Source organism: Salminus brasiliensis, chromosome 3, assembly GCF_030463535.1.
Source record: "Salminus brasiliensis chromosome 3, fSalBra1.hap2, whole genome shotgun sequence".
Taxonomy (NCBI): Eukaryota; Metazoa; Chordata; class Actinopteri; order Characiformes; family Bryconidae; genus Salminus; species Salminus brasiliensis.
Window position 1 is genome coordinate 48,793,856 of NC_132880.1, and position 12,410 is coordinate 48,806,265.

The window sequence follows — 12,410 nt, forward strand, 5'->3', positions numbered from 1 at the left end:
GATTCAATGTGAAGATTATCTGGTTCAGAGTGAAGGCGACTCTCTAATTCAGAGTGAAAATGATTCTCTGATTCAGTGTTACGTTTACCTTCTGATTCAATGTGAAGATTATCTGGTTCATAGTGAAGGTGACTCTCTAATTCAGAGTGAAAATGATTCTCTGATTCAGTGTTACGTTTACCTTCTGATTCAATGTGAAGATTGTCTGGTTCAGGTTGAAGGCGACTCTCTAATTCAGAGTGAAGATGATTCTCTGATTCAGTGTTACGTTTACCTTCTGATTCAATGTGAAGATTGTCTGGTTCAGAGTGAAGGTGACTCTCTAATTCAGAGTGAAAATGATTCTTTGATTCAGTGTTACGTTTACCCTCTGATTCAATGTGAAGATTGTCTGGTTCAGAGTGAAGGCGACTCTCTAATCAGAGTGAAGATGATTCTCTGATTCAGTGTTACGTTTACCTTCTGATTCAATGTGAAGATTGTCTGGTTTAGAGTGAAGGCGACTCTCTAATTCAGAGTGAAAATGATTCTCTGATTCAGTGTTACGTTTACCTTCTGATTCAATGTGAAGATTATCTGGTTCATAGTGAAGGTGACTCTCTAATTCAGAGTGAAAATGATTATCTGATTCAGTGTTACGTTTACCTTCTGATTCAATGTGAAGATTGTCTGGTTCAGGTTGAAGGCGACTCTCTAATTCAGAGTGAAGATGATTCTCTGATTCAGTGTTACGTTTACCTTCTGATTCAATGTGAAGATTGTCTGGTTCAGAGTGAAGGTGACTCTCTAATTCAGAGTGAAAATGATTCTTTGATTCAGTGTTACGTTTACCCTCTGATTCAATGTGAAGATTGTCTGGTTCAGAGTGAAGGCGACTCTCTAATCAGAGTGAAGATGATTCTCTGATTCAGTGTTACGTTTACCCTCTGATTCAATGTGAAGGAGACCTCCGAAACGTACCCAACTGTTTACTTGCAGGTATGTCTTTCTGCAATAAGCTTTCTCTCATAGCAAACATGTATGACATGCTTAGACCGAATCAGCTGGAAAAGAAAAGTACACAAGTTATATACGTGCAAGATTTCTCTTATTATTGATAGATTTTCTTTAATTATGTTTTCATGTCCTAACAATGATGTCCTTGCAGGTGACATGGAGGTGTTGTTCTTTCTGTTGATTCTGGCTGCTAGAATTAAAGGTAAGAACGGGGTTGGGAGGGTTACTTTAACAATGGATTACATTATAGATTACAGACAGATTACCTGTTTAAATATGTAATTGCAATGTAATGATTACTGGATTAAAATAATATAATCTGATTCTTATAAAACATCTTTTTGTCTCCTCATGGAGCAGCTCCCTTTTCTAATAAACTTTATGCATCATCACTGCTAGAACAAAACCCAAAATCTCCAAAATGGGAGAAAGGAAAGGAAAAAAAGCAGGTAAAAATGCTGTAAAAAGTGAAATGCCGGTATTCCAGTATTTTGGTTGATTTATATTAACCCATTAATCATGACAGATGAGACCTGCATTAATTCCATCTTCATCTAAAACATCGGTCTAAACAGGTTTAAACTGGTCTGATGCTGGTCTGGTTTGCTGGTGTATGCTGTTCTTCTAGCATGGCAGTGTAAGGGGTTGCCGCCTTTTTATATATTATGTAAGAAATAAAAAAAAATTAAATTGCTTGTCAGTGAGGATGTATACAGGTGATTGTGATGAATTATTAACTATTATTATTGAAATATCACACAGGGCTGTTATACCCAACTAGCTCTGTGTGAGTCATTACAAGAGTAGAAAAAGATAATAATCATCATCAACAGCAGCAACAGCTGTCTTCAAAGCCATGCTGTTACTTCACCACAACACACTTCCTACATAGTCTGTTGATTTTAGTTCCTGTGGCAGATTACAGTTTCTGCTTTTATGTGTACTTATTATGTAAACTTCAGAGTATTCGGTAATGTTAAGTGGACAAGACACTACAACAGCCTAATTCAAATGAGATTCCAGGAGGTATCACAGACAGTGGAGCACTTTGAAACACTGACATCCATCCATCCACTCCACTGTGAAACATGCTGCTCTGTAGGTACTGATTTGATTTACACAGTAAACATACAGGCTGTCTAGGTTTCCTGCAAGAGTCCTGATGATGAGTTTATGTGCTGAAGCTGGTTTTCTGATTTTGACCCAGGTCTTCAGGTTGAAGGCCCCTCCAGTGCTCTTGTGGTCCAGCTGGGGGGTGCTGTGGTTCTGCCGTGTTCTTCTCAGAACCCCCTGCCTCTGGAAGGTCTCAGAGTGGAATGGAGTTCAGACTCAGGATCCGTAGTGAACGTTTTCCAGCAGAACGAAATCAGACCAGAGCTGCAGAGTCCGGCCTTCAGCGGCAGAGCGAACTTCTTCCCAGATCAGATATCGAGAGGGAACTTCTCCATCATGCTCAGTAACATCACTAGAGAAGATGCTGGAGTTTACAGGTGTCAGGTTTACACAGATCAGGACTCCAGTGAGACTACAGTGGAGATTAAAGACGTTGGTGGGTAAATTTTCTCTTTATCTGGAAACATAGACTTCTTTGTCATTCTGGTCATATGAGGACATACAGTAAAATGTAGATTTACAGTGATAAGATTTGGTGTCCAAGATGGTCCTGATTAAAAGTAAAGGCTTACCTTTTATTCCTTTGCCTCTGAGCTCCACATTTTTATTTATATTGAAAATACAGTGTGGTTATGGTGCACATTCTCAGATTTTAATATAGGTTATATGTATACATTTTAGGTTTAGCATTTAGAACATCACATATCACAGACAGCACCTTTTTTTTTACATAGCCCCTTCCCCTTTTAAGGCACCGTAATGTTTAGGACAGAGTTTCACAAGTGTTTGTGATCACTCAGGTTTGCTTAATTTCTCCATTAGTGCAGGTATAATGAAGCTTTCAGCATCTAATCTGTGGTCCATGCTTTTGGTCTTCTGTGGAGTTGGCTTGTATTCTTTTTTAAAATGAGACCCAGAGTTGTGCCAAAGAAAGTAAAGGAAACTGTTACAAATTTGTTAAAACTATTCGGAACATTATTTACAGGTACAGCAATGCAGATGGTGTAAAGTGCAAGAATTAACATGCAGAGATATACAGTAGCCGTAGGAGGTGCCGCATCAGGAGTGCTGTATGCCGCTGATTCTCCTGCCCCCTTTTTACATGAAATGATAAAATGATTAAATGAGATAAATATCACCCATCAGACTCTCTGTAACAACTCAACAACATCTCCGTGATGGGGCAGCATCTGAACATTTAATAGATGATCAAGAGACATTTACTAAAAACTTCTACTAAATTAATCTGTTCACCACTATAGTTCTAGAGTCCAAGTTCAGATCTGTAGATGTTCACCTGAGAAATCCCTGATCATCAAACAACTCAAATACAGACCATCTCAACACCCAGCTGCTATAGACCTGCTGATGTCACTAGAGCATAAACTAGATCTCAGCTGGACTCAACTGGGATTAATGGACCAGGATGAGAATTAGGATTAGGTATTAAGGTTAGGATTAGGGCCAGGGTTGGGTTTTAGTCTTAGGCTGGGTTAGGTTAAGTCTACTTGATGTTGTACCAGATGAACAGTAAATTTACTGAATATCAGTAAAGCATCAACAGAATCTTTACCTGTACATGTACAATTCTTTGACCTGATCATACCTGGCAGATTATTTATGTAAATATGATACGATCATCCTTCTCAAATCTGAGTGTTGGTCAGTCTAATCAATGCTGTTAAATCTTTTTCCATGTGGACACAGAAAAGCTACCAGCTATAGTCAATCATGCTCAAGAACATGAAGTTAGGAGACCTTGGCCTTTGAAAGTTAAAAGATATTTCTAATGTCAGTAATATTTTTAATCCATTTAAAATCTTCAAATTTTATACAAACCAGCAGATCCTTCATGTACATGTAGCTTCTTTGCACTCCCATTACCCAAGAGGCAGTATTAGCTAAGAGTTTATATCCTATATTCCTGATGTTATATTTATATAAGATTTAAGCTACAGTAAGAGCTCATTCCATCCCAAATCAGTTCAGATCCTCTTTTTGGATTCTTTCAGAGCGTTTGGTGGTGACAGGTGCGCACCACGCTATCATCACCTCTGTAGGTGAGGAGGTGATACTGAACTGCTCTGTAGACTCTCACATACCTGTTCACCAGCTGGAGGAAGTGACCTGGACGAAACACCCCGACATCCTCGTTCTGCTCTTCCAAAATAACCAGACCTTCTTAGAATCTTCTCACAAGCAGTATGATGGTAGAGTTGAGTTCTTCACCTCAGAAATCCCTGGAGGAAACTTCTCACTGAGGCTGAAGGACGTTAGGCTGGAAGATAAAGGAGAATTCATTTGTAAGGTTCATGCTGCAGACCTTTCAGCTCAAACCACTGTGATCATCCAGCAAATAGGTACCATTAAGAACTCACTGTGAAATCTTATTCATGAATTGTTCGAAATGAAACCAGATAAAAATGAGTGTGAACATGTTTTCATTATTACTGTCTGTTGATCTGCTGCTGTTTTGTCCTGCAGGTCTCTCCTCTCTCCAGAAATTCATCCTGGAGCTGTGTTTCATTTCATTTGCACTGGCACTCGGACTTGGAGTTCCTGTTTTTATCTTTTTGCAGAAAGAAGGTACAGCTGAGTAAGCAGTAGTAAGCAGATAAATGTAGATATAAACACTGAAAATATTAAATAATAATATTCATTATTGTCTCCTCCTCAGCTACAAACAGAGTCCTGGTCATATATATTCTGATGGCCCTTTGTCCGAACATCTGCATGTTCATTGCTTTTGTACTGTGGACAACAGAAGGTACGTAGAGCAAGCAATCTTTTTTCCCCCAAAACACATACATGGAGAATTGTTAAATTCTGTGGATTCTACAGCCCTGTTGGAGCTGGATTCATTTTGAGTGTTGCTGTAATTTAAATGATTATTAGTGAATAATTGTGATTAGTGGTGATTAATGTTCTCTATAATTAAATTAAATGGAGTGGATTTGCACTATGTGTGTTTTTTACAGTCTGATGAGAAATTTTAATTTATGAATAATTATTAATGCCTTAGTTATTTCCCTCTGATACTACCAAACTACATAATGACAACAGAATTTCTAAAGCTGTTTATGTACACAAGAACCTGAGTAGTTTAGACTTGTTCTGACCCTGAACAGAGATAGAGATTCAAGCCAGTGACTCAAACTCCAATGACAGTTATGCTGGCCTTACACCAAGTGACTTTGCAAGTGCTTTCACTGTCGCAGACAGATTTTCAGTGTCTGAATAAAATCATGTGAGCTTTGCTAGAGTTGCAGTTTACTCCAGTAATCTCGACTGTCTTGGCTTAAAGTCTTAAAGTCTGTCTTACTTGAAGCCAGGTCAATTCTTAATGATTTTTAGTAGGGATTTACTTTTGCATAATTTGAATACTAAGGACTTTTAGATTATTAGGATTATTAGACAACTGCAAATATAATGCTCCATAGAAATAATAAGCTGCACAGAACATGAATGATCAGACCACATTTTATTAATAAACAATGCAGAAATCCAACTAATCCCAAAGGGTTAACTTCCTTTTTCTTGCAGTTGTACAGTCCAAACAGCTCAATACAATACAATAGCTTTCAGAATGAGTAGGCCAATCAGAATGAAACAGCTCTACTAATCACTGTGGGAATAATGTAGATTTTCTTCTACACACACGTGTCAGGATCTTACCTTGTGCAAGACCACAGTTCTTGTTTTTCATGTTTTTATAGGACTTCTCTATGAGGTCATCATTTGTGCGACTATCAGTTTTTCACGGTGTCTGATACTGATGAAGACTGCCCCTTATCTACACAAACTTCCAGGTATGATATATTCCAGTTATGGTCCAGAAAACAACACTTCATGATTAAATTAAGATAAATGCAGTTGGTCACACTAGTACACAAAGTCGTGCACAATATTTTACACAGCAGTACAGCTCATAAAGGGGTTATAATGTGTATTGTGGCATTTAGAGACTATAGTTGGTTTGTATGTTTATAAAATTCTAGCAAATAACAATGCATGTACAGCTAACATGCTAAGTAATTTCAGAATGTCTACATGTGATTTACAGAACGGCTGGTGAAAGAAGTGAAAAGTCTGAGTTTTCCACTTCATTGCTCCATTATAATGACAGCTGTGTTCTCAGGTAAGCAACACCTTGTCTACAGTTCAAAGATATTTATTAATGAGGATAAAAAACACCAACAGTGGCCTCACTACTGAGTGGTATGAATGGGTGGAACACATGAAGATCTAAGAGTCATAACAGGACAGTTGCACTTAGAATTAAAATTTTCTAGAATACAAACTCAATATATTTACCTACATAAGAGCATAAGACCTCAGAAGAGCAAGAGGAGACCGGGGGAAAGATCTACAAACTGAACAGCTCTGTAATATTTGTTCTGTCTATACTGTTTCACAACGATTTTCTTCTTGTTTCTTCTCATCTAGCTGAATTTGATCATAGAGGATCTTCTTTTCCTTTAACTCATAGAATCGCAATGTTCACAGGGCTAGTAGTGTGTTTTATTGGTGCTCTCATTTCAGGTAAATAAAATATGAATATATTTTCTCATACACAGTATGCCAGTAATATGTCAATAAGCACACATGATAATTATTAAAATATTATATTACATTACATAGTCTATAGTACCAGTAAGAATGAAACATTACATTTCCACATTCCAACTTTTTTTGCAGCTAAATTTGGTCTCAGGATATTTTCGTTTCTGTGCCTGGGACCATGCAATGGCGTCCTGTTGGCTGTTTTTCTCCATTCTCATACAAGTAATATACCAGGTATGTTTAAAAATTAAGTTCAGCCCTTAATGCAAAAAAAAATATAAAAATTACTTTTTTAGTGATGTCTGATCAACAACTTCATACGAGAATGACATTCCATCTATATTACAAAAATATATGTACATTAAGCAGTTCAGCCTGTATTACTGAAGAAACAGAAAACTTATAAATAATACAAAAAGAAAAATAATACACCCTGTGGCTTTCTATTCGCACAAGCTATCCCCTGCCGAACGGCACTGTGGAATCTGGGACACGGAGTGATTGGCAGTTTAGCTGGCCTTAGTGGTGACACTGGTTAGAGGGAGCAAATCATGCTTTTTCGGTACTTACTGATCAAAAAAAAATTGAATATTTGCCAAACGCCTGGTGTTTTGTTTTGCTATGTTTTAATATTACCTACTGACCAGGGTCTAGAAATACAAAAGCAGATGCACTTTCTCATGTTTATCAAGATAATCAGATAACTGATGAAACAGTCACATGCATTCTATCTCCGGAAATCTCAGTCTTATCTTTTATGTGGTGGGCAAATGATGCTATTAGTAGACAATTGAACAGTCATCATTCCTAACCACTGTCTTTCTGATGAGATCCATGTACCGTCTACATTTCGCACTCAACTCATCTCATTTCACCCATTCATCTCTCACTTCAGGCCACCCAGGCCACCCAAATATTGGTGGGAATCAATGCTTTGAGACGTACACAACTTCATTAGTTTTGTGTACATCCTGTTCTCAGTGTAAGACACCTAAATCCCTACCAGCCGGTAAAATAGTACCACTATCAGTTCCAAACTGTCCCTGTTCACATCTCGCGGTAGATTTTGTTACTTATTTACTAGATTCCTAAGGTTACACCACCATATTTGCCATTACAGATCTACTGCCTTCCAAACAGTGGAGGCTATGTTTAATGTTGTACCTCAGGACATTGTGTTAGACAGGGGTCCACAATTCACTTTGGAAGTCTAAGGGTAAGACTAACACACAGACAGTGTGAACATATGAATTAGGAACGTTGCAAATTCCTAGGGGTCTTCTGTCATGACAACCCATCTGACTGGTTTAGGCATTAGGTATTGGCCAAAATCGCACAAAACTCTCTCACAGGTTCTGCTACTGGGTTGACTTCTTTCTTGTATGAGTTATCAACCTTCATTAGCCCCTTGGATGAGGGCCTCTTCTGATGTGCCTGCTGTAGATTCCTGGAGTGACAAAGTGACATTATGACTTAGGACAATGCTAGTTCAGTATTTAAGCATGGGCTTTAGGTTTTAGGTTGGGTTGTCACAAGGTATTGTATCTCTAGATTGCTGAAACTACTGAGCGTTTTGTCAATGTTTGTATTTCCATGTTCGACCTTTGTATCATTTTTTGGCACATTACACATATCTCAGATGTTTCTGTTGTAGAAGAAACACTTTCTCTTCTCACACGGTGGTTCATGGTGATTTGCTTTGTTTCTCTCCATTTGTCTTCTCCTATTGGCCAGTTTAATTAGGACTCATTCACTGTATTTTTATGTAAGCCTGATGTAAAAAAAAAAATATAATAACATGATGATTAATTTAAGCTGGAAATGGTATTGTGGGTAGTAAATGGCATAGTGGATTTATGAGAATTGCTTTGGTAGCTGTCATCTTGCTGTCACTCCCATGCCCCTCCTCCTCATCTTTGTCTCTTTCTCTCTGCCACATGTAGAAGTTTTCCAGCTAGAGTTTAGTTTACAGCTGTTTAGTCTAGGAACCAAGACTCAAAAGGGGAACCCACCCTCCTCTGGTCCACACTGGGTATCAGAACAAATACCAGAACAGCAAGAATAACTAGACTGAATGAGTGAGATAATGAAGAGCTATGGGTAAAATGACAGTAAGACATGAGTTATGAGAATGTGAGTGAGTGTAGAACAAAAGTTATTGCTTTTTTCAGTGGTACCGAATTTGTACCGAACTGTGACGGCAACTCCCATAATTGCTTGTGACGTCAACGCCCCTAAATGGCCCACACTCACCATGCAAAATGCTGAAATTGTCCTATCTTAATTATTCCAACTTTTTTTTATTTTATTGGCATTCCAAACAAAACCATCTGCTCACATCTCTCCAGTTCTGTTTCACTTACACTGGCATCTCACTACACGTTCAGTTTATGCTCCTCATGCTCACAGACAGATGTCTGCACAGTCTTGCACCCCTCATCAGCTGAACTCCTGTGCCTGTACTGCCTCGCTCGTTCAGTGATGTCTGCTGACGCTGGACTTCTCTTTAAATTCACACTTTTAAGGACATTGCTTTTAAATGATTAGTTCATGTTTTCCCTTTAATATTAAGACGCTGTTGTAAAGTGACCATGGACATTAGTAATATTAGTAGTATTATTATTCAAGTCAAGTCAAGAGACTTTTTACTGTCATTCTGTCTGATTGTAAGTACACAGTGGAGCAATATTACATTCCTCCAGGACCTCCATGGTGCAACATGGAACCTGACCAATACAGTACAGACAAATAAAGGTCAAACACAGAACCACACAAATACAATAATCACAATAAAAACAACAGACATCAGAGGCAGTTAACAGACAGGACAGTGCAGTCACAGCACTTAGTACTGAATGTGTGGGTGTAGGTGCCGAGGTGTGTAACGTTCAAAGGCATATAGCACAGTTAGCACATATATACACACATATAGCACATATATACACAGTTTGCTTATCATAAGTGAACACAGCAGTTACTGAGGTAGAGAAGAAGAGCAGTTATTATGTAATATAGTATAAGCAGCAGCATATATCCTGGATTATCATAAGATTATAAGAGAATAAAACATATAAAGTCTGTATTCCTAACATTCTTCTTATAACTTTGTAGGTATTGCTGTCGCAGCATCCTCTGTTTACGTAGGGATGATTTTGCTTCTCTCACTACAAAGATACTTCTTTCAGCAGAAACCATTAAACTGTAAGTAACAATTTTAGATTAACATTGAAATAAAATGAATGTAATCTACAAGCAAAAATAATGCCAACTTGAAACAATCTACAGCAGTCTCTTACCAGGACATTTACCATCAGGTTAATCAAGGTGGTGGTGTTTATGGGATGATATTCAGTTATGAATTGTTAATGCCTACATGCAAATTAGGGGAGATGTGTAGATGCTAAAACAATAGTAAACAATAATAAACCTTGTTTATGAATGAGAGAACATTACTGTGATGAAATATGCACTGTACATTTGTTATTTATGACCTCAATAGTCAATGACAGCACCTAACCATGAATAATGTTAATGCTTTTGCCTTTTCAGGTCTCCATATTGGACTCACATCTATTGTTATAGGTATAGGCTGCATGTTTGTCATGAGCATTTTTGTATTTTTTGGCATTTTCTCAAAAAATTTTACACATAGTAAGTACTTTTAAATTCACTTAAATATGCTTCAAAAACATTTCAAATATATATATATATATATATATATATATATATATATATATATATATATATATACACACACACACACACAGACAACATTGTTGGTACCCTTCGGTTAATGAAAGAAAAAAACACAATGGTCAAAGAAATAACTTGAATCTGCCAAAAGTAATAGTAAATAAAAATGCTATGAAAATTCTGTCAGACATTGCTTTTCAACCATGCTTCAACAGATAAAAAAAAAAACAGGCCCTTAACAATATTTTGTTGCACAACCTTTTGAGGCAATCACTGCAACCACATGATTCCTGTAACTGTCAATGAGACTTCTGCACCTCTCAGCAGGTATTTTGGTCCACTCCTCATGAGCAAACTGCTACAGTTGTCTCAGATTTGAAGGGTGCCTTTTCCAGATGGCATGTTTCAGCTCCTTCCAAAGATGCTCAATAGGATTTAGGTCAGGGCTCATAGAAGGCCACTTCAGAATGGTCCAATTTCCTCTTAGCCATTCTTGGGTGTTTTTAGCTGTGTGTTTTGGGTCATTATCCTGTTGCAAGACCCATGACCTGCGACTGATTCATTGTACCCTGCACAGATTCAAGACACCCTGTGTCAGATGCAGCAAAGCAGCCCCAGAACATTACAGAGCCTCCCCCATGTTTCACAGTAGGGACAGTGTTCTTTTCTTGATATACTTGAATTTCACCTTTACTCTCTTTAGATGTTTTTCTGGGTTTTTTTGTTAGCATCCATTTTATCCGTCTCTTTGATTTGTCATCAATTTTCCTCCTGCAGCCACGTCCAGGGAGGTTGGCTACAGTGGATCTTAAATTTCTGAATAATATGTGCAACTGTAGTCACAGGAACATCAAGCTGCTTGGAGATGATCTTTTAACCTGTACCTTTAACAAGCTTGTCTGTAATTTTCTTTCTAATCTCCTGAGACAACTCTTTCCTTCACTTCCTCTGGTCCATGTTGAGTGTGGTACACACCATGTCACCAAACAGCACAGTAACTATAGCCCTATATATAGGCCCACTGACTGATTACTAGATTATAGACACCTGTGATTACTTTTGGCAGATTCAAGTTATTTGTGTGACCATTGTGGGTTTTTCTTTCATTAACCGAGGGGTACCAACAATTTTGTCCATATATATATATATATATATATATATATATATATATATATGCTAACTAGAATTATTCTACCTAGGCTATGTATACACAAACAGGAATCATGGAAGTCAATTTAAATTATATCATTTAGATCTGTTAATTCCGTGTTTGTTTCAGCATGGATGCTTCCATTTGTGGCAGCAATATTCATCATTTTGTGGATCACGCTGATCTGTTCGGTGCGACGACAACATAATAATAAAAATAATAGATGCTGCCCTAAATGGAGAGGATTTGGATGTAAGTACTGTTGAACTGTGATGGTGAAACTATCATTATTTTATTCACTCTAATTACTTTAATGTTAAATATTTATATTTTCAGATATGTGCTGTGCAGTGCTCATCTTAATATCTGTTCTTTTAAATGGCATTGTGTATCTTCATTTTATAAGGGAGTACATGGAATTGGAAGGTAGGAAATAAGAAAACTTCCTCCATCACCTAGCATAGTGTGCTAATATATTCTTTGGTGTGTAATTTAATATTCTGACCTGATTTTGTGTGTATAAAACCTGCTGTTTTGTGAAAACTGCCAAAACAGCATTCAAGTCTTAGGTTTTTATTTAGCAACTTCTCAGGGAAATATTTGGAATTAGCTAATATTAAGACCCCACCTGATATCTAGGGTACTGTGCAAACAACAGCATGTGTATTTTATGTTTGGACCAATGAAGACAAGGGATGCCATGTTTGAGGCTGACTGAAACTCTAATATCTGGTTACAGATTCTGCATACTTTGCTTTAATAACACTGCTGCATATTTTGCCTCCTGGATCCCTGTTTGCTCACCCAGAAAATATGAACAGTGAGTTATTGATTCTCAATCATTTTAATTGACAGAATATTAGTACTCTACATAGAATTATGTAGTAATAAAAAT

General features: G+C 37.4%; 1 protein-coding gene and 2 long non-coding RNA genes across 3 annotated transcripts; all 3 read left to right on the forward strand.

The window, feature by feature from the left end:
* The first annotated feature begins 1,016 nt into the window (after positions 1 to 1,016).
* LOC140551101 (butyrophilin-like protein 9) lies at positions 1,017 to 4,709 on the forward strand. Its single transcript, XM_072674470.1, has 5 exons — positions 1,017 to 1,056; positions 1,148 to 1,198; positions 2,204 to 2,545; positions 4,122 to 4,469; positions 4,594 to 4,709. The coding sequence occupies exons 1-5, from the start codon at positions 1,017 to 1,019 to the stop codon at positions 4,707 to 4,709; spliced, it is 897 nt and encodes a 298-aa protein (XP_072530571.1).
* Positions 4,710 to 6,183: 1,474 nt separating this feature from the next.
* LOC140551500 (uncharacterized) lies at positions 6,184 to 9,871 on the forward strand. Its single transcript, XR_011979259.1, has 4 exons — positions 6,184 to 6,247; positions 6,556 to 6,651; positions 6,808 to 6,906; positions 9,784 to 9,871. It is a non-coding gene; the product is annotated as an uncharacterized lncRNA (long non-coding RNA).
* Positions 9,872 to 11,712: 1,841 nt separating this feature from the next.
* Positions 11,713 to 12,322, forward strand: LOC140551501 (uncharacterized). The gene is made up of 3 exons (XR_011979260.1): positions 11,713 to 11,767; positions 11,852 to 11,941; positions 12,255 to 12,322. It is a non-coding gene; the product is annotated as an uncharacterized lncRNA (long non-coding RNA).
* The last annotated feature ends 88 nt before the right edge of the window (positions 12,323 to 12,410 follow it).